This window comes from Amblyomma maculatum, chromosome 6 (assembly GCF_055883805.1).
Source record: "Amblyomma maculatum isolate TAMU_Amacu chromosome 6, ASM5588380v1, whole genome shotgun sequence".
NCBI classification, from domain to species: domain Eukaryota; kingdom Metazoa; phylum Arthropoda; class Arachnida; order Ixodida; family Ixodidae; genus Amblyomma; species Amblyomma maculatum.
The window spans coordinates 97,637,194-97,660,556 of NC_139349.1; the positions used below are offsets into that span (position 1 = coordinate 97,637,194).

General features: G+C 45.5%; 1 protein-coding gene across 2 annotated transcripts in view; it reads right to left on the reverse strand.

Moving 5' to 3' along the window:
* Positions 1-23,363, reverse strand: part of LOC146186362 (uncharacterized) — a 265,514-nt gene that overhangs the window by 153,671 nt on the left and 88,480 nt on the right. For both annotated transcript variants that reach the window (XM_084607139.1, XM_084607138.1), the window contains exon 3: positions 2,320-2,442. In XM_084607139.1, coding sequence (XP_084463265.1) covers positions 2,320-2,442 — 123 coding nt within the window. The remainder of the gene's footprint in view (positions 1-2,319; positions 2,443-23,363) is intronic.

Below are 23,363 nucleotides of genomic sequence, written 5' to 3' on the forward strand. Positions count from 1 at the left end.
ACGAGGCAGCGGAGGTGACTCAGCTACGGAGCCAGTAGCAGGCCCGTGAATTTTCGTTTCCTTCTTCCTACAGCCACAACAACAGCAACTTGAGTTGCATACAGATAAAATTCAGTCTTTTCCTTTCTGCGCCTTTTTTTTTTTTTCTAAATCACCGTCTCTTGGACTCGTTTCCTGCACAGCGATGCATTTTATGCTTTCAGAAGTGGCGCCGGTCATTGCAGTTCCGTTGCTTGCTAAGAACTGTATGGTAACAGTGAACTTCCTGTTGCAAGCACCACGCGTAAGTGGCCAGGCAACCTTAATGAAGACAACTGCTGCTTCTTAACCTTATACACATCTTTTTTTCTTTTTTCTGTCGCAGAGTGAAAGAAATAGTGCGTCCAGAGGTTAATATTAAGAGCGTATATCCTCAGAAAGTGATGAATACTGCTGTTTAGTGTCACGATAACAGCGGCACATGAGGCCGCTGCCGAGAAAGTCAAGGTACATTTGTCAATGAGTTGAAGAGGAAAGAATTAGAAGGTAAATCCGTGTCACGGATGTAGTTTTCCTGCGCGGGCTGTGCAAGCTGGCTTGCATGGAATTGCAGTCGTAGAAGTGGCGCGTAGAGCTCGTGGCGTCGTATTTATATGCAGATAGGCCTTATGCGCATAGGTCAAGTCGTCTTTAACAGCCGCATTTGTTGCTCCTGCGGAATGTAGACTACATCTACGACAGAATCTGCGAGCCAGTAGACAGTAGGGCAGTGCATTGCACTGGTCACTGCGTCACTCCGCCGCAGAAATTGCTCTAATCAGATATTTCAGCGTTGCAAAATCAAATGCCGCAGTTAAGTACTTGAAGCGGCATAAAGGCGCAAACTCATAGCCTTTTACTTTCCCCTAGCCGTTAGCTAACAAGACTAATCGATAGTGAAGACACCATTACTCTTGATAAGCTTAAGCTTTACAGGCGGTGTACAGAGCCTCCAAATGCTAGATTTATTCTAGCTCTAAATTATATAATGGGCAATAAGGACGTAGCACTGTAGTAATAGACATGGTAATTGAGACTATGCGTTGCATGATGCAAGAGATGGGAGTTCCAATTCACCTCATCTGTCTCCTCAGGAACCTGTATGAAGGGCAAGAGGCCACAGTCAGAACTGGGCATGGTCTTACTGATTGGTTTCCGATTGAGGAGTGAGGCAAGGCTGCATACTGTCGCCCTGCCTATTTAACCTATATGCAGAGTGCATCATGAGAAAGGCCGGTCTGGACGAGTCTTCAGCTGGAGTGAAGATTGCTGGAAAATGTATCAACAACCTTAGATATGCGGATGATACCACTTTAATGGCAGAAAGTGAAGCGGAACTCAAGAGACTTCTGATGCGCGTACAAGAAGAGAGTGAGAAGTTTGGGCTTAAACTGAACATTAAAAAGACAAAGATCATGGCGTCTTGCCCTATCAAGTCCTGGAGCATCAATGGACAAGAAGTGGAAGCTGTGACAGATTTTCTGTTCTTGGGTGCCAAGATTACCTCGGAAGGAGACTGCAGCCGTGAAATTAGGAGACGCCTGCTTTTGGGAAAGAGAGCAATGGTTAGCCTTGACCGCCTAGTAAAGAGCAGAGACATTAGTCTGCCAACCAAGATCCGTATAACTCGTGCTATGGTCTTTCCAGTTGTGATGTATGGACGCGAGAGTTGGACTGTGAAAAAGGCTGACCGCCGAAGAATTGACGCGTTTGAATTGTGGTGCTGGCGAAGACTCTTGAGAGTTCCTTGGACTGCGAGAAGATCAAATCAGTCGATATTGTCGACCATAAACCCTGACTGCTCATTGGAGGGTCAAATTCTAAAGTTAAAGCTCAGCTACTTTGGTCATCTGATGAGAAGAGAGGAGTCGCTGGAGAAAGATTTGATGTTGGGAAAAGTTGAGGGTCGCCGGAGAAGGGGTAGGCAGCGAACGCGATGGTTAGACGGCATCCTCGAGGCATTGCAGATGAAGCTATGTGATGTTAAGAAGATAGTGAGAGACCGGAAAGCGTGGCGTGACATGGTCCATAGGGTCACGAAGAGTCGGACACGACTGAACGCCTGAACTGACTGACTGACTGTTGCATGATGCAAATTCAGCGACCACGAACTGTGCTCATGTGTGTGCTTCTCCCCCCTCCCCTCCTCTCCTTTTGCCCCAGAGCGTCTTAGTCGATTACGCTCCTCACCGAGGTCACATTGCGATGAGCAGCTTGAATACTGACGAGAACGCTTTAGTCCAGTTCAACAAATCATGAAATAGGAACGTAATAAAGAGTTCCGTTCTCTGGTGAACTTACTTTTCGGGATCTTTGTTACCGGGCACTCGTCATCGAATGTGTTGGGCCGCAGCAAGATGTACTTCTGGTACTTCTTGACGGCGTTCTTGTGTTGCTTCATCAATGCGGATAGCTTTTCTCTATCTGTGAAAGAGAAGCGAGGCAGGAAGCAATATGAGCTCCAAATGAAATGCGAACAGGACAACTGAACCGAAAAAAACAATTATACAAAACAATATCAGCGGCTGGAGAAGCGGTACACGTTGCCTCCATTAGCACTTCCACGCAGCGGTATCCACGTCATCAAAGTGGAATTAAAATACGCAATTATTAATCAACCCTATGAAAAACTGATCGTTTTGCTCTTCATGTGTGAACTGTTTTGCTCACTTGTCATTCAATGCTGAAGGTGCGGATATTAAGGCCAAAACCTTTCTAGGATCACGGTGAAAATCTCGCGTCGGCGAAGAAAGATATCAGCCCTATTCCGCGTGTTGCAGATACTGTGCCTTTTCTCTCCTGTAAACCAATTATAGAAAGCCGGTGAACATTAATGCGTTCAACGGGACTCTGGTTGTATTCGACAAGGGACGCGCGATGTACCGTGTGCAGCAGCAGCAACATTCAGGCTTTCGCATTTCTCCACTGCAGTTCCTGCAATGCTGTCGGAATGTTTTATTCAGCAGAAACACACGCGGGAGATCCATTTGCGATCGAAATGCAATGCCACAGCGTCGCAAGTATCGAACGCATTGACAAGTTGTACATCCTTTTATCAACAGCAGCTTGTGTTATGAACGTGAACTTTAAGGAAACGCCAATAATATATTGCAGTTCTCCATATCCACGTTCGACGAAATAGCAAAACATTTTACCTAACCGATTAGCTTCAACCCAATTATCTTAAATATATATAAAAAAAGAAATATAATATTTAGTATCTATGCGTCGCAGACAGCCAAAGGCTTAGTAACATTGTAATTACTACTCTCCCTTAGTATTTGACCGGCTGCAATTGACTCCACAGTATTCCTAAGTACTTACTCCCGAGATTACGAGAAGATTCACCGTTATAACGTCGCGATTAATTCGGGTGAAACCCGAAGAAACAATGTCGAAATACCGAATATTCTCTTTACAACGCATGCGGAAGAAAAAGGTAAGGCAGGTTGTTACTTGCATCCGCCAATGAGATGGTCTCTGCTTCTTCACAGTATTTTCTGCGACGTGCACGGAAAAGAATAGCTAGAAAAACAAATAGACGCGAGAAACAGCAAATGAGCCGCTAATCGTGTCTCACTGGCCTCGCCTAAGTGCGGAGATTTCCAGAGTCAAAACTAGAGAGCTAGAGAGCGCAAACCTGCGGCGGCGACGATCTTGGCAGCTCGTTTCGCATATACGTAATCACTGCGGCCTGACTCCAAAAAAGCTCGTCCAGTACGCGAGTGAATTAATCACAGCCACACGAAGGGCCTAGGCTGGGCTCGCAGCGGCGTCCTGGAATGTGTGGTACGCGCGATGGTCGGCGTTTGTCCTTAATATTTCGTACCCACCAGCCACCATATGCACAGCCTGGAGGTGCTACGCTTTCGCGAGGCGAGATGCTCATATTAGAGCGATGCGACAGCGAGAATTTAGGTTGCTTGGTGGATGCGAGCCGCCATGATTTTTGTTATGCAACGGACAGCAGTCTGTAAATTAGAGAGAAAAGCTTGTTCACCTCGCAAAAGCTTCTTTTTTTCTTGAGTAAGAAGTCGGAGAAGGCAATAAATTTCAGCTGCGAGCATTACAAGCTTGAACGGACAATGAGGCACCTCCTTTCAATCTTCGCTTTTAACTCGATAGCGTTGAAGAAAATCGGAAATCCGAAAAAAAACAACAAAAATCTGCAGGCAATTCGGCATTGTCGGCGTTGTACAAGGGCAAGAGAAGGCCCACAATTCCAGCTGGGGAAGGCAGCCTCATCTGGCGGACTGTTCTGAATAATGCGAAGCAACTCGTCTGTTATGCACCTGAAGATCAAGAAGCTGTGACTACATCTTGTATCCGATCCATAGAGTGTGGGTGATGCCGAAAAGTTCTCACACCTACGATAAACTGGCTAGTATATGCAACGAAATAAATTGCAAAACTTATAGTTGCGAAAAAACTAATTACATAGTACACGCGGTATCGGCGCATTATTTGAGGTATAAGGGAGTGATTGGTAATTACCGACCACCTACGCTCAGCCATACGGCTACAAAGGAACGCTTTGAGGCGAGTACGTAGCTGCAGAAAAATTCGCCCTGTTGCGAGGTTGACCCCGAGACCACCACTTATGCGGGCCAGTCGCTCCAGCAACTGAGCTAACCTGAAGTGCTAGCAGATCCCATGCTATTGCGACCATCGACTGATAAAGTACTCCAAGTTATCGGTTAAGCACGCAGGCTTGATGGCACACAAAGCCGACGCTATCAGAACTCTGCGATAACGCCTCTTCAAGCGGATTGCTTCGCAAATAAGCGGAACAGCCAATGCTCTCTCGAGCAGCATGGCCAATGCGCATGCTCATTACCTCTAGAATTTTCCGCTCGGCTTCGACTCGGTGCTGCTACACAAAGAAATCACGATCGTGCGTTATCATTAAACATTAGGACAACTGTACAGGCCGGGGCGGGCCTGTACAGTTGTCTGTACAGGCCCGCCTTGTACAGGCTGTACAGTTGTCTGTACAGTTGTCGGGCCTGTCAAAGGAAGCACACCGTTTTGCTTTTATTGGAATAGCTCCTTTTTCTATAAGAAGTGACAGAATCTTACTTGCCCAGAGAGAGCTCACCAGCCTGCACATATTGTAGCTGCCAGCTTAACTACTCAACGTATCAAAAAAGTTAGAAGACAACAGTGCGCTCCTTTTAATTTTGTCCGCATCTGTTCATACATGCATATTTCTCTCTCTCTCTCTAAACATCTTACATCAGTACATAGCAAAATAAAAACACCCGAACAGCTCCAGTCAAATTTAGCATCAGAAAGTATCGTAATTGTCAGCCATCTTTGTTTAGGCTATTCGAGATCGAAATCGTCTGCTGTAGGCTATAAATTCGCTGATGCTCTCCAACGCGCTTTGATTGTCTCAAATCTACAGGCTTGAAGTTTGTAAACAACAATACAAATGCCCTCCCTCGCTTCTTTCTCCATTTGTGCAATGTTCGGAGATGCGACGCAGGTATGAAATAAACAAGGGAATAAATCCCCTCAGACGGCGTCATAATTTTGCTGGCGTTGATAAGTGACTACAAATGACTTCAAGCGGAAACACAGTTCCCACGAAGTGAGGCTCTTGCCTCAATAGGCCGTATCACAAGTTACGCTCTAGAAATAAAGGAAGAAGTGGAGGAATGGAACGCATTTCTTCACTCCACCTAGACATTTAATGCCAAGTATTGCACATAACCAATTTAAGGCACATGTGAAAAAAAAAATAATACCCTGCATGCCAATTATCAGAGCTGTTATGCACAGTACCACTGAACACTTGCAAAGGAGTACAAATCCGGCTCTTCCTTTTTTTTTTTCTTTTTAACAGAGATTTAAAGGAAACACACGCAGATAAACTCTGCAAACTGCATCCTAGAAAGAGTGCCGAATGACGCCGCTAATTACCCAAAGTGACTTCCCGAGTAAGATTTATGCAACTGCACAAGGGAATTGCGCTGAAATTGCCCCGGGAAGCGGTTGTATCAGATTTGAGCGGGCAAGTTTCGCCTGAGCACTATGGAAGAGTTACTGGGCTTTACGCATGCATAGCTACGATGATGATTTAATTGCTTCCGAGGTTTCACTCGCGATTATGTAATTTAGAAGCGTGTATTGCCAGTGTTCGCTAATGCCGTAGTGAGAACGTTTACAGCCCTTGGTGTGAGCTGAGGTGTGAAACACCAACGCAAGAATTTGTAGTGTGAACTACAACGCGTGAATCTTCACAGCGCAACTTGTGTGTGTGTGTGTTTGTGTGTGTGTGTGTGGGGGGGGGGGTGCGTGTGTGCGCGTGTGTGTGCGTGTGTGTGTGCACCCCCGCATAACAAATCTTTTATTCCTCATCCCCAGCACCTCTACCAAGTGTTATGCGGGGGGTTCAGGCACTGGTAGCAGGCAAGACCCGAGCGGTGGTGGTCTTGCTTGTAGATGTTGTTGTTGTTGTTGTTCTCCAAATAACTTATGGCACATACCCACAGAGGGGGATCGGCCAAGAATTGGGTAGCAAAGAATTTTTTTTTTAATATACTTGCATAAAAAAATGATTTGAGGGGTAGAGCAAAGGAAACAAAACGGGAAATAAGTGAAATATAAAATGAAAAGTGGTAACACTCACGGGAGATTGACACTACAATTATAGAACAAGTGATGTTTAAATATTTAGCAAGGCAAACGATTTGAGTCCAGTAAAAAATTTTGCATGGCGGTAAACACAGACCTGTGACTGTGCCCAAGGATGGTGGCGCCAAATGATAACAATTTCGGGCTGCTTAAACTAAGGCCAAGCTGTTGCAATGGCCTTTCCATCAACTGTTTTCTCAGCGTAGTAAAGCGGCGGCCAAACAATAAAAAGTGATCTAATGTTTCTTGTTCACCGCAAAATGCGCAGACGGGAGACAGTGCCAAACCAGACCTGTAAAGATAGAAATTTAAAGGTGGGATACGGCATCGCAGCCTTGTTAGTGAAATCTCAAGTTGCCGTGAACGACATAATTTTCTATTCCAAGAATAATTTAGATGCAGGTAGTCATCAGATCTTAAAAGATGTCCATTTTTCATATTTAATAGGACGTTTCTTCGAAGCCTCGCTGCGGTGATGTACGCGGTCGCCGGAAGGATAGATAATACGGGGCCATTAAGGGACTCTTTTGCCATATTGTCAGCATATTCATTTAAAGTCACATTGCCATCTGTCCACATAATCGTAACTTCTTCCTTACAATCTGTCTAATCCATTCCTAGAGTGGCTTCTGAAGTTAGTATAGCAAGTCGTAACTTTAAATTTTATTAGCTAAACTGCTAAAATGGGGCCTAAGATACCGTGCCCGACCCATCAAATATCCGAAACAGGAGGAATGCTTAATTTTTTTGGATGTGATTTGAAAGATGGGGAAGCGACATTTGTGGTTTTCCTGGTCACAGGTTGGCCTACGACGAGCCAAATGAGAGTGGTTGAAGAACTTCATGCACTCAGTTCCGCGTTTCAAATGTGACCTGTAGTAAATGAATGAATGAATGAATGAATGAATGAATGAATGAATGAATGAATGAATGAATGAATGAATGAATGAATGAATGAATCAATAAAAGAAGCCACGTGAAAAATCTAAAGAAATAGCATAGAACTGACCTAAATTTAACTTCCCGAAGTTCTTTCACAGAACCTCGTAATAGTACTGTGTGTTTGCTTTAAGACATAAAATCAGTCAAATATCGATTTAGTTGTGATAATACACTACGTCCACTTCTCTTAATTTCAGTAATAAGAATGTCTTAAGGGCAAACTTAATACCAGTAAGTACTTCCTGACTTAAGCTTTATAACGCGATTTGCTTGGTCACTCAAACATTCAATCCTTGTAGAAAAAAAGCTGCAAGTCGTTGCCAAAAATACGACACACTATTGTGTAGTATTGTGGTAACACCAGACTTCTCTTTCTGTGAAGTATTTGTTATAGCTATTTCATTTTTTTCTTGTATATTTCCATTGTAACTATGCAAAATTACAGTGTAACTATTCCTTCTACAACGTAAATTTATGTTGCCTGCACTGGTTCCCGACAAGAAAGAGCGCAGAATTTCGGTTTGACATCAGAAAGTTTTCTGTACTTTATTTTTCTTCACTGGAATGAAATTATACTTAGCTATATTGTCGCAGCACGTTAATCAGGAAAAATGCAAACCCCTTTCTCCATCCCACATCACAACTTGATATCATGTACCAAATGGCTTAGTCATAACTTTTAGTCATGTGAGGAACCTCTGCTCTTTTACAGCGCCAATGGTGTACTTTTTTTCAGCACTTCTTTCAGGTCTTATACATCAGGTCTGAGACTTCTGATTTGTGCGCTGACACGCTAACGGTAATTCCTGGCTACATGCTTGACTTGTCATGCCAGAACAGCATCATTTTCAGTAAAGTATTATTTATAGAACATTGGTAAATTAATTCTGCTGATGTTTTATGCTCATAAGCCATGTTTACAGTCGGGTAAAATATTTGTCCTCCAGGCCACATTGTCAACATGACGTACGTATTATGGAAGTAAATCCGAACGCGCAGCACAAATTAAAAAAAAATAATTACTTTAATCAGTTTCAGATTTTTAAGCTTCTCGACTGTAAAGACTTTTCATTCCACAAAGATTAACTTGTACTGACGTCCTATCAGCAAGAAATTAAAGATGAACAAGACAGTTAAACAACAAAGAGTAAATGAAAAGATCTTTTAAGGGAAAAGCTCAATCCTAGAGCACAATAATTTCATTGTTTAGTTGCGAAGATTGGTTTTTTAAACTGTTACTCATCCTCCTTTGTTTCATCTTCAGGAGCTAATATATTTGTGTTTTGCGTTGGCAGTTCAGTTTTCAAGTTCACGTCTTTTAGTTGTTGATGGCACGAAATTTAAGGTTTGATACTAACTCACTGTTTTATCAGCTTTATTAAACGCAAGCTGAGCTACTTGGGGATTCATTAACCTTTTTGCTTAGATAGTCATCAGTGTAAATGCTGGCTGAGTAAATTTGTAATCGCTGATCACTAACTTTTCATGCTAAACTGGCTTATCCACATGTATTACCAGCAAGTTTCTGAATTATGGCAACTAATGAATGCTGGTACCTGATCAGAAAGAAGCTATTACTCAGCTTTCTCCAAGGTAAAATCTTTTACACAAAATAGTGACGACATCCTGTATTGTTTTTTTTTTTTTTTAGTTTCTACACTTTCCAGAAATCTCTAAGGTCTACATGAGTATTCAGCATGTAAAAATCTCTAGTCAATTCATCGTTTCAGACTTTCCGAACAGCATAAAAAGATTGTTAGACGCTTGCATCCAGTCATGCAAGCAGTGCCCATATTGCCGTGTCACAACGTCGACAATCGTTTATGTGATTGAAATATTACATATTTGTTTTGCTCTTGCTGGTGCATCATGACACCGGAGAATTCAAGTGGCTGTGTTTTTATTTTTATTTCTTGACATGACAATTTTTTTTTTCAAGTTGAAAATCCTTGAAGCGATAGGATGTTGGAAAACTTTTAACTGTAAAACGAACATGTAAAAAGCAGGTATGTCACTGAGTACATAAAATAATGAAGAAAGTACAATATTCTTTTTTTTTTTAATTTAACGTCTTGTACAGCTCATAGCAAGCATGCAGACCTGTAGGTTGACGAAAGCTTCCGCAGTGTGCTTTTTATTTGCCGTAGTCGTTGCGGAAAGAAAGCAACTTGTGTGTTCACACCAACTTGCAAACGCGGATTTCTTGATGATCGGAACAACGCCAGCGTTTGGTGAGCTTCTCTGTGGAAACGTGACCGATAACGTTCAAGATAACAATCCTGTATTCTTATATTTTAATGAACAACCCCTAGCAACAGAGAGTCGCCAGCACGTGAATGCCAGCTTTCGCGTAACCTGGGCCCGTATTCCGAGTTTGCGTCGTTATCGAAAGTGTCGCTATCTCCCCGACCTCGAGTCAGCTTATTGGTGCAAAGGCCGAAACATGATGTTGACACCTCTTCCGGTTCCGTAGTGGCAACACCCGGTTACGGCGTTTTGACCGATCAGATGACTCGAGGTCACGTGAGATAGCGACACTTCGATAACGACGCAAACTCGGAATACGGTTCCTAAGCTCCTTGCAGATGTTAATTTGCGTGGACATACGCACGATTACTGGTTTCACCTAGGAGTATAGATGGAAATAAAATCAAGCACCGGCGATTGTAACCAAGAACGCTTATGAAAAATAAAAAACAAAACAAAACGAGAAACACGCCTTGTGGAATTATTTTCGTTATATTGAATGGAAGTTTTACCTTTAAACCGAAAAGAAGAGGGGGATCAAAGTACACCTACAATATTTACCAGAAGTTAAGCCGGTAGTGCTATTCTTATTCTGGGGGGGGGGGGGGGGTACTATACGGTTAGGTCAGCTGATAAATGAGAATTTATTAATATAACTCATAATACTAGACTACAACCCATTCAAGTTTGAACAACTTGCACGTGGGTGAAGCCCCACAAAATTTCACCAGAAGACAGCGTTGTAGCTATTATTGTACAACATTTGCGATGGCATGAGTCGCAAATGGCATGAGATGGCATGGAATTGCATGAGTCGTGGCGCTTCTTCCTGCCACCTGTTATCGCAGCCTGCGCGCTGTATACGAACCGTGCTTAGAAATCCGCATAATGCTGAGCGACGTTGTTTTCTTCCCTATGCTTTAGGTCTGACTGCGATTTCGTTATAGCTAACATTAGTTCCCCGTGAGAACATTGCAGCAATGGTGTCCATGGGGCCCGTCTAAAAAGTCCGTCCTCACCTGGAATCCTGCCTTGAGCACCGGACGTACGCTATGAGAACTGCACTCGCCAAACCTTGTACACACGTTGCGATGAGTCATACCTGATCACACGAGTGGCCGGTTACAGCCTCTTGAGATTTGCATCAACAAGCCACTAACGATAAGATAAGAAAGTTATATGCAGACTGGTTTATCAAAACGCTCTCGGTAAAAGCCCCAACAGGCTGCATCGAACCAACCACGCTAGGAGCAGTAGCGAGTTGAACTGCCAGAGCCTGAGATGACAACCTGGAACGCTTGGTAGCAAGTCCCGCCAGATAGGGCTTCATCTAGAATGCACTCGAAGGACAGAATATTGTGCACTATGTGAGGAGGACAGTAACAAGGAGACAAGCTAGGATAATCACGAGTGAGGGGACTGGTTCTTAGCAGTAAAATATCGTTTGTATTTTGCACTTGTTATAGGTCTTGCAGATTCCTACCACGTGCGACTGGTTCGGCCGAAGGCAACGACAAGCGCGAGCAGAGCAGGTTCGGCGTTTGGCAAGACGAAAAATCTAACATCGCATAGTCTCGTTTTCGCCTGGCTGAGCGGCCTGGTAAAATATATTTGTGGACACCAGGCAGTGATTTTTGTATTGTTCTTCTATGGCACAGCCTCAATATACCCATTTCTTTTTGTAGGCTTACATTCGAGATGATTATTTTCCTTTTCGGCCATCCTTGTTTTTTTGGAAAACAAGGTTATTTTAATCAATAAATGATCCATATTTTGAACTTTCGGGTGTCGGCTTAGGTTCGAGTACTGTCTAGATTCGAGTAAATAGGATTTCAATAAATTTGGCTTTAACGAGGAAAACGTGCGTAGCGCTAGCGTGCATGTCGAAGCTAGATGACTGTCGAGTGATCGGTTTGCAGGAAGCATCGACAAGTCTAACCTCACCTGAAGTTAACAACAATCTTAACCTCACCTTTCGTGAAAGAACAAAATTAACAATGCTCGGATGCTAGGGTAGCGCTGAGGGATGGCAGGGTAGCGCGCTATAAAATCTTGCACGTTTTCTAGTACCCCTCTGTAATACTGGAAGCCTCACATCCGTCGCGCCGTCAGCTAGCGTAGCGTTTTACATGGGCAGGTTAGGGCAGTTACTTGGTTACGCATGTATCTTCACTGGTAGCAGAGATGCTCTTCTTTTATTGCGATAGCATTCCTTGCAACATAAAATGTTTTCCACAAATACAGGTAATGACAAGATTCTTTAAGAAAATCTAGTAAGTCCGGTGATGAGGACCAAATATCCACGCGTCCACATTCGGCTGCCGACCTGAGGTGAGGTCTGCATCGGAGCAGGTATTTCTGCTGGACGGCATGCAGAGAGGGGCACGTCCAGAGATGTGCGGAATCTGCCTCGGAGACAGGGGCCGGACAGAAGGGGCAGGTGTCGTCGAATGAAGCATGATACTGTGTCGGCCGCAACTAGACAGACAGATGGATTTATTGAAAGGAAAAGGCATAGAGGCGGAATAATTCGAATCTGGCGTGCTACTCTGCACTGGGAAAGGGTAAGGAGAGAAGAAAGAAGATCATGATGGGCGACGATTTGGGAGAAGGCATATGAAATACATATCTACAGGCACAGTGGCTTGCTTTACAAGCGCGAATCAATTCCGCTGGCGCACAAAAAACGGCAAAGAGCACGCACAGCCTGGACACCCTTCCCCTTGTCCTGCCAAGCGCCCAGCAGCAGTTCCTCCGACAGAGGCCTCTTGTCCAAACGCGTATGTGTTTGCGTATGCGTGCGAAAGAAGTGTACCACAACTAGATTACCGCAGGGTCTAGGGCTACACGAAGGCGCAACCTTTGAAGCAGGACCTATATTTCTGTTCAAGCCACAGCCGTGGATACATAATCCTCGCTTACACATTACATTAGCGACCAATGGATCTTACATTTACTGCTCGGGTCAGTGACCGACTGTCCGGAAACTTGCTTTAGGGATGTTTTGGTATTTCATGCACTGAGCCTGGCGGCGTTAGTGAACCAGTTCGTCAAGTGTATTTAATTGCGCCTCGGCCTGGAGAGCATGAACAGGGTTAAGACGCGGAGGGCTCGCATTTTCCAGGATATCGCTGCTCTGCTCATATATTCCAGGCAGTCCCACTGGGCACGCGCCATGTGATGGAAGTGGGTTTGATAGAACAATTGCGGCTGTACCGCTGTTATGACCGTGCGTGGTCCGCGCTTGCGCGCACTGTTGTTCGCCTGTGGACATGATATTGATATCTGCAAGGGCTCTAAGTGAGCCTGTTTCCATGAATCTTTTTGTGTGAGCCTGCTTTGCTTTGTCGAGACCCTGCAACAGCCAAATTGGCCCTGTCAAGGGAACCTCAAGAAAAATACAAAGAAATGTCGCCCTGTGGGAAATAGCCGGAAGTGCTTTTGTTTAACTGTTCACCCTTCCCGTCGAGAAGCGCTATTGTCAAGTGAGGAATGCCTATTGTCCAAAGGAGACGATCCGAATGACACGTCCGCTGACTTACAGGAGAAGAAAGGAACATGACGAATACGGCCATAAGAGGATTTCCCGGGAATGCAGGAAAGAGTTGCAATTGCCGGAAAGGGACAATGCCGGGAGCAGTATTCGTGGCGCGCACGTATACTTGGGTTTCTGAGAAGGAAATCCACTTGCCGGAACCACCATATCGGATCACCAAGTTCTACCCGCCAACAAGTGACCACGCCCGACGAAACAATACCGTACCAGTCAGTGCATCAGACCATCAGTGCAGTGATGTGTTTGATTGGATGCCGATATCTGAGGGGCGTGCCCTGGAACTGGTTGGTCAGCATCTTCAGAGAGGGGCTGGGCATAGGGGGTTTTAAGGACGTTGCAGAGCACGAAATGACGCTCTGAGCCCTGGGTAAACGGCTCATCCAGACGCTTCTCGCTATGAACTCTTAACGCTTACCATTTTGCTGATATACTCTTTTCTTTCATGTAAATAATTTTTCTCAAAGTGCCATTAAACCTGCTTGTATATATTTTACCAACTTCGAAGATTCAATCCTTCATCAACCCCGAGTCTCTGCACGCTACCAAGGGAAGGCCGGGTCGACTTAGTCCCAGCGTCACGACAACCGCCGAAAGTACAAGGAGGCGAGAAACGTTTGGCGCGGCACCAACTGGCTTTTAAGAAATCCGGTGGATGAGATGCCTTCTGGGGTGCTGTGTGCGAATCCAGAGGCTAGAGGAGCCAGTATAAAATAGATTAGGCCAAGGGCTCGAAGTGGACTAACGACAGGGATTCTATTCCGTCAAATAAATGTTGATAGGGGCGGCGTTAAATACATGGTGGCCACGCGCATACTAAACGGCGGTATGCCTTTTGAGGTGGCAGCGCGAGGGCCACAAAAGAGCGCCACCGATCGGCAATTGTAAGAGTAAGAAAGTTCTAGCTGCCTGCCACCGCAGTTAAGAGATAGTTCCATGCCTGTCCACAATCCATCTGAAACCTCCTTCGTTCTCCTAATGTAATGCAGCAATCTAGCGGCAACACGCTAAAAAAAAAAAAAAGAAGTCAATTTCCTGTAGCGTTTTGTTTAACAGTCCCATCCCTGTCTGTTACTTTTCTTATTAGTGATAGCATTTCTTTCTGAAAAACACTATAGCCTAAGTGCATTGAAAGGAATTAAAAACAAATTTATTTACTTGCTAGTAAATCGAAGACACTAAAATATCAAGGCCAAATTGAAGGGAGTTTTGAGCTCGCATTAACAGCACATTGCATCATGGAATTATTGTATAAATAATATTCGCTGAAGGGAAAAGAAATGAATTGTTGCATAGTACAAAGACGGCATCTGCTTTGAGTGAAAAGGCTGTGGTACCAACTTCATAGAAAACAGTCTACGTAGTTAATGTGATGCATGTATACAGAACTCAAAATTTAGCGCATGATTTCCTTAGATGCCTATGTGCCATAAAAATAATTCACACAACGACAGAAATGAAAAAAAAAAAAAGCCTCAAAAATAGCCATATTTCTTACGCTAAACTATTTTGAAGCTTTTGCAGTCAGAACTGCTGTCAAAGATGGACGTCAGGCTCTTTTTTGCTAGTCGGACCGTAAACCACTTGTTCAAAACTCTGCAAACAGCTATAGTGATCATCGTCTCGCTCACGTTTTTTTGCTTAGCAAGTAAATGGGAAGGGGGGGGGGGGGGGGTCAAGGACAACAATGTAACGCCCGTCATTACCTCGCCTCGGTTTGACGGAGCCCAATGAAGAGCGGAAAAGCCCCGGCTAGCGGGGCGAAAGGGAGCGGGAAAGATCTTAGCGTACGGTTGCCGTGGTGATTGGAGAATGCGTCGACGCGCCGCAGAATCGCTCGTTGTGAAGAACGGCGCACAACGCGTGACCAGGCCACAATGTCGCCGGCTCGCCGAATTCGCTCATCGAAGAAGAGGAAGGGGAGCAGGGGAAGGGCTTATATGAGCGTTGGTTGAATTAGGGACGTGGATATAAAGATCACTAAACTCGACAGGGGAATTATGAGTGAAACACAGCGTAGTCATCCGTATAGTGTACTAGCATGCTCTATTCTATTACATACTAACATACCCGGTGTTTGTTCAGAAGGCCCGAAATAATAAAAGGGATAACTAGTGTTTCACTTATTTTATGTATAAGACAATCAAAGATATCAAAGGAAGCTTCTGTGCTAAACTGGGCGTGATAAAGGACAAACGAGGCAAGGACCTCACTGAAGCCTCAGAGATAAAGAAGAGGTGGCAGGAATACACAGAAGAGCTGTACAAGAAGGACCCGGATGTGCAAACCCAACATAAGACGGTTGTGATTACTGATCTCGAGCCGGGCATCTTGAAGAGTGAAGTTGAAGGGGTCTTAGCCAGCCTTGCTAAGAACAAAGTTAGCGGAATTGATGGTATTCCAGCTGAGTTGCTTCAAAACCTCAACCACGACGCTGTTAACATTCTGCATACATTATGTCAGAAGATTTGGACAACCCTGCGGTGGCCACAGGATTGGAGGAGGTCAGTTTACATCCCCATTCCAAAGAAAGGCAGTGCCAAAGATTGTTCCAACTACCGCACGATCGCGCTTATTTCGCATGCTAGCAAGGTGATGTTGAAAATCCTCCAAGGTAGGCTGCAGCAGTATGTGGATCGGGAGCTTCCAGACGTGCAAGCTGGGTTTCGCAAGGGCAGGGGAACTAGAGACCAAATTGCCAACCTTCGCTGGATCATGGAAAAAGTAAGAGAGTTCCAGAAACCCATCTACTTCTGCTTTATTGATTATGCGAAAGCGTTTGACTGCGTAGATCACAGCAGATTGTGGCAAGCTCTCAAAGAGATGGGAGTTCCAATTCACCTCATCTGTCTCCTCAGGAACCTGTATGAAGGGCAAGAGGCCACAATCAGAACTGGACATGGTCTTACTGATTGGTTTCCGATTGAGAAAGGAGTGAGGCAAGGCTGCATACTGTCGCCCTGCCTATTTAACCTATATGCAGAGTGCATCATGAGGAAGGCCGGTCTGGACGAGTCTTCAGCTGGAGTGAAGATTGCTGGAAAACGTATCAACAACCTTAGGTATGCGGATGATACCACTTTAATGGCAGAAAGTGAAGTGGAACTCGAGGAACTTCTGATACGCGTAAAAGAAGAGAGTGAGAAGTTTGGGCTTAAACTGAACATTAAAAAGACAGACAAAGATCATGGCGTCTTGCCCTATCAAGTCCTGGAGCATCAAGGGACAAGAAGTGGAAGCTGTGACAGATTTTCTCTTCTTGGGCTCCAAGATTATCCCGGAAGGAGACTGCAGCCATGAAATTAGGAGACGCCTGCTTCTGGGAAAGAGAGCCATGGTTAGCCTTGACCGCCTAGTAAAGAGCAGAGACATTAGTCTGTCAACCAAGATCCGTATAACTCGTGCTATGGTCTTTCCAGTTGTGATGTATGGATGCGAGAGCTGGACTGTGAAGAAGGCTGACCGCCGAAGAATTGAGGCGTTTGAATTGTGGTGCTGGCGGAGACTCTTGAGAGTTCCTTGGACTGCCAGAAGATCAAATCAGTCGATATTGTCGACCATAAACCCTGACTGCTCATTGGAGGGTCAAATTCTAAAGTTAAAGCTCAGATACTTTGGTCATCTGATGAGAAGAGAGGAGTCGCTGGAGAAAGATTTGATGTTGGGAAAGGTTGAGGGTCGCCGGAGAAGGGGTAGGCAGCGAACGCGATGGTTAGGTGGCATCCTCGAGGCACTGCAGATGAAGTTATGTGATGTTAGCAAGATAGTGAGAGACCGGAAAGCGTGGCGTGACATGGTCTATAGGGTCACGAAGAGTCTGACGCGACTGAACGACTGAACTGAACTGACGGCGGACACCAGGTACGAGGCAGAATGTCTCAATTAGTCCAGCAATTAATAAATACGCAAATTAAACCTTAATTTCTTTATTTCAATGGGTAAGTTGTGTTTGCACAATTGAAGCTCGTCCACCAGGTATTCACGAAGAAAACAAATTGTCTTAAAAAGTTGTAGCGCGCCTTACAAGCATTCACTCTGTAACATAGCAATGGCCCGCCTGTGTGACCTAGATCGCTCCACCAAGAGATTTCGTCACTCCTGGCTACACCTGAGAGCCAGACGTGCGCGCGATGGTTCGTTGGGCATTCCGCTTTGACCACGGCAACTCTGATAGCCGCCAGCCACATCGACCCAATGCGTGCAGTTATTTCGCTCGCAATCCGGCCTCGAAGTGCCGAGGCGAGCGACCTAAGCCGAACGCGCTTGCTCGTCGCTGTGTTACGGTGTGAATCCGCCTATCAGGCTGACATCCGTGAGCCTTCTAACGTGCGCTACAAATTTTGAGGAGATAGCTTCACTCTACTATAGGTAAAGCTGGGTATCGCCGTGTGTGCAACAATCACAAGCATGGCGCTGGCAGGGGGCAGATTGGAGCTGACATGGCCGAGCACTAACTATGCGTAGGGTTGCCTGACATTAGTTTTGGAAGGACCTGTTAACTCGGGCACTTATTTCACAAAGGAGGATGATATCAGAATCAGCCTGCCAGGACCCTTGCATTCACGTTCAGCATGGCTAAAGCGCACCTTTATATTTTCGGTAGTAGCCTACGCTATCGCGTGATACTCTCTTAAAGGTGGAGTTTAAGTGTTCATAAGTTTTTTAAGATTCTCCTCCCTGATAATATTTGGAGGACGATTGCTAAAATTCTGCAAATACTCCAGACCCACTAAGATAAGAATTAAGATAGTAAGCCTATTTGCTAATTAGCAAATGTAATTAAAGCATTCTGCTTCTTACCTTGTCCCCCGTAGCTCCGAATGTAGGTCAGGACTAAAATAATCCGAAAGCCATGCAGTTACCTTTCCTAAACATTTCACGCTCTAAAGAAAAAAAAAAATCGCCCTGAATATTCAAGGCGCTACAAAACAGCAGAACAGATTGTAGTCATCGCGAACCAACGTCGGTGGCCTATTCTTTCATGCTGTCGCGGTCGGTCAGCCCCAGTTTAGCAATTGGATGTCCATAAATTCTGTTCAGGACAGTGAAATTGCGGGGCCGCAGTTCAGACGCCGGTGACTGGGCGGGAAACACCATTGAACCGAAAAGCACCAAAGAAGGCTGAACGGGGCAGGTGAGCGTGCTCATATTCAGAGCTAAAACAGGTCAGTGAAACGGCCAGCCGGACAGACGGCAGTGAAACTCTAAAACAGCGCTGTCAGTCCTCGTCACTCGGCCGCTGATGCCATTCACATTTAACACACAAATACGGAAGCGTAACTCGACTACATATTTTTGGAGGGACAGTGTATGCCTTCAGGGAAAACTAAGCCTTTCGTTTGAAATCAGTGGTTAAGAGTGAGGGCCTACTTGTTTGGGCTACAGTGCACTTCATGTTCTCTTTTGAGCAGTGGAAGGCGCACCCCTTATAGACCGCAGAACACGGCACACCGATGATGTTGAAGCGATGGTGCACAGTAGCACGCGGCGTCACTATATAGTCCCGCAAATCGCTGAAGGTGATGTGTGAGGGAAAACAGAATCGAGGTCGTGTTGGGAACCCCATGATCAGTAGTGCCGCCAATGGATACGCGAAATTCTCAAGCGCACGCGGGCTGCGGAATTTCTTATTCAGATTTATCCACTTAAGGAAGGTGCGGCTTAAGAAGAAAATTGCGTTTCACCCAGCAATTTGCTACATTCATCGCGCAGATGAGCCACGTCGTCGTTGCTTGGCACGCGAGTGTTTGCTATACACGATCATTTGTATGCACGCCTGCAATTCATGCCATTAGTGTCAGTTGCGGCTGCGGTAATAGCTCAGGCAGGAGCAGAGGGTATGATGGATGGTGTTCTGGCGACTAGTTCCCCTCTTACTCCAGGCGAGATAGAGATGAGAATTCAAGCAAGGCTATCCGATGTATTCACGGCCAGCCCCGTTTCTTTTGGGCAGATGTGTTCCAAGATCCATTGTCATCACATCAAGTTCCCATTGTGGCTGGGTGAAAAATGATTCTCTTTCGCAACAGGGCGAACACACGTGTATAGTAATGCCTCGGGTTTAGACTCTGTACACATCACAACGCAGTGAGGTAGACGGTATGCAGATGTTTATTGATGCTGACATCAATTAGGGCGGACGCGTATTGAGTGAATACTATGTGGTTGTCACTGAATTCAGCGCTGTTCTAGGAGCAACACGAAACACTTTTCGGCGTGAGAGATGTGGGGGATAAACTTGTTTGCATACAAGAGCAACCTCCAAGATGCAAGTTATTGAAAGTAACAAGGTAAAAGTTGAAAAGTGTAAATTTGAAAAAACAGTACAATAAGTGATCACCACCACTGCCCCCTCCTTGCGTTTCTTATAGCAACATCAATTAAGCTTCCATTTCCTGGGCTTTGCGATGTGGTAGTAGTAGTGTGTAAATGAAGGCTCGTTCCCATGGCTATGGGGCAAGGCGCAAGTACAAGATGAACAAGTTAACCAACTTATAAATAATGGAACGAATAAATTCATGACAACACATAAATATGTCCAGGGGGAGCTGGGAAAATTGAGAGATGGTATAGCATAGCTTAGTGCGGAATATCGTGCCGAAACGCTGCGTGCCCTGGATTGGCACTCAGGCACGGCTCCACGATTCGCTGAATCCCGGTGTCCTAGTCGTCTTGCCAACTGCTGCTTTAGTGGTCGAGCACGACTTTATACTCTGCGCCAGATGATCCGAAAGAGTCGAGGTTAGCCCTCATGCTAACCAGAAAGTAGGCCCTGCCCCCCCCCCCCCCCCCCCCCCCCCCCCTTTCCCTCTCTCCCATGGGAATAACTGAGATGATAAAGTAGAGCATTACAATGACACGTTTCATCGTGCGTACAGTCGTAAATGTGAAACACGATAAAGCAAGCGCTGATATGCTTTGATAAATTGTGGTCCTCTTAAAGTTTAGCTTTTTGGGTAGCAGCTCAAGAATATTTACAGATACAACTCTTAGCAAGCACCACGTATATGCTTTAAATATTAAATGCTTGTATACCATCCTCTTCAAGCACAGTGTTTCATTATTTCAATCTCCTATTTCACGCTTATCATATCCATCTTACTTGGCATAAAGAGTTATGAAATCACTTCAAATATTAAGCGCCACAAAATATTCGGCATTGCAATAAGCAGGTGGATGACGCAGTAACCAACATATCTTCGTGCCTTTACCTGACCGGAAATAGTAGCGAACGTCGAAAATTCATTATGACGCACTGATTTTGTTTCAAGTGCATTCGTATAGAAGTCTAAGATCTGAGTAACAAGTGACCTGTTAACACGAAATAAGTTCAAACAGCGCGCTCTCGGTCGTGCTGCTCGCCAAGTTAAGACGAGTAAATACTATATCCAGCTGCTTTCTTTTTTTTTTTTTTTAGCGTTTGAGCGTTTACCAGAGGAAAAACTACTACTGAAGATTCCCCGAAGTTTTCGTCACGTAAATTTGCAGCGGATGCGGTTTCTGCAACGATTGAAACGCCAAGACAAAGGAATTCATGACGCGACGGCTGGGCACGTCAACACGGCGAGCAGACGACGCGGCCGGCTTCACTCCTGGATTTACGCACATATCAACTCCTCTTTCAAAAGGCGTGGCCGTCGGTTTGCACGCCGCTTTTATGATCGGGCTTCCAGCCGCGTTTCGTGCGGCTCCTGCAGCGGTCGACGACTGGTGGCGAGTGGGTGCCAGCTGTGACGGCGAGCGCCTGACGCCCCTTGACAAAGCCTGGTGCTACGCCGCATAGCACCAGCGCACTAAGGAGAAGCTTTGGTGTCGGAGATGTCAACAGTCCATAGGCTGGCGCCAGCGGCATCCCCTCCTCTCGAAGCGGGAGACCAGCGCGCTCGTTATTGGGCCTCTTGGGCCGCAGTTGCTTCCGGTTTGGGCATCACAAGTGACTACGGTTTCCTGGCCTGTAAAAGCAGGAGCGCCGGGGAGAGAGATCGTCAAGAGCGTCCGTTGAAGGCAGTGCTGCTCACCCGGTGGAGACGCGGCGGAATCTGCCTGGCCATCGCGGCCCGCGAACTTGACACACAGAACCGAGGCGCGACACTGCCGACATGGCTAGCTTATAGACTGTGATCGCGTCATTCCTTGTCGGAGACTGTCATGCAAGGGCTAGATTAGTTGTCCACAATTACCTTAATTCGTTCAGATTGAATTGAAGACCCCGTAGGGGGCCACGGAATGAAAAATGATCTATAGTGTAACGTTAAGAGAGGGAAGCTAGCAGAGTGGTCAGCAGGGAACAAACGCGAGTTCATGACAACACAGTCGAAGTCGAGAAGAATAAATGGGCATTGACAGGTCATGTAATGCTATGGCAAGACGAACGGTGGCAGGCTGAGGTTGACAGAGTGGATTCCGAGGGAAGACAAGCGTAGCAATGGGCCGCAGAAAGTTATATGAGCTGATGGGATTAGAGAGTTTGGGGGTATCAAATGAATGCAGCTGACGTTGGAGCGGGTTATTTGGAGGGATATGGGCAAAGCCCTTGCCCTGCAGTAGGCGGGGTCAGGCTTGCGATGATGATGACCTTAAAATGAGGTGATGAGGTCGAGGGTAAAAGGAGCTGAAGGGAAGAAGGCATAGTAAAAAGAAAACATTTTTAGTGGTGCGTGGTGTATATTTTTTCCTTGCCGCTTATCAGATTCGATTATGTCCTGGATTCCAGCTGTCCGGACTCACACCACCGCAACGCTACAGCCAATATCTCTGCGGCTCCATCTTACCGAATCCGGCGTCACACAAGCCTAATCAAATGTCACGAAGTCTCACCTAGCAGTCTGAGCACGTATAAACGATCATGCACTCGTCGCACCGTCGCAGACTCATAACGAAGACGCAACTATTAAATGACCGTCCAGGCAGGCACAGGCATGTACAAGCGCCCCTCGTATCAAAGAATTCGGAACACCACTGGCAGATGGCACAGTAATGCTCATCATCATTATTGATTACGGATACCAATGACGCCACTTGAGATTTCGAGAATGAGGCACAACTGCCTAAAGGGTGCACTCATGCGCAGACATTGCACATTAGGCCACAGTTCGTCCGCTGAAATATGAAATATTTCAAAGCCAGACGACTAGTTAAACTCAAATCTAAATGCCGACTCTCGCTCTGGAAGTGTAGCAGTTACACGACTGTATTGTGTCGTATCGACCTCTCGATTATACCAGATTTCTGGCTGCTTGCTAATATGAAAGAAAATATGAAGGGGGCGCCGTTCACTTCCGATGAGGAGATTGCGAATGCGATGTGCCAACAGGTGTCTTCAACTGTACATCTGTATAAACTATACAACTGTAGAAACCAGCCAGGTGCACTGACAGTAGATGTAAATCACTGTTGCTGGATAATTTTATGTAAAACTGTCGAACTCCGAAGAAAAATAACACGTCCTGCTTTAGTTTTATTGTAGCGGTTCAATATCCGTCTAAAGTCTCATATGACATAAGTACAGCAGGAAGATGAGGAGGAAAGGCAGGGAGGTTAACCCGTAAAAGAAACCGGTTTGTTGCACTGGGGCAAAGGGTGAGTGGATATAAAACTTGTGAAAGAGGGATGGGTGAAGTTAGTACAGTCACATCCCAGATATGTCACATCACATCACAGTCATATCACGTAACATAACAGAAAAATCATAGTCTTTCGATTAGGCCTGTGTTTTTCATAAAGCGGAGCAGTGCCTGAGAGGCCTTCACCGCAGACGATCGCCGTGGCCAGGGACCTAAAATCTTAATTTCAGTCAATGGGCGTCCATCTAGACGCTCCAGCGCACGGCATAGACACTGTCTTTCCTCACTGTATATGGGGCAATCATAAAGAAGGCGACATAAGTACAGAGACCACAGTACGCCTACCTTTTAACGAAAGAGGCGAATAACCTGCTCTACATAAAATATAGGAGAAACTACTT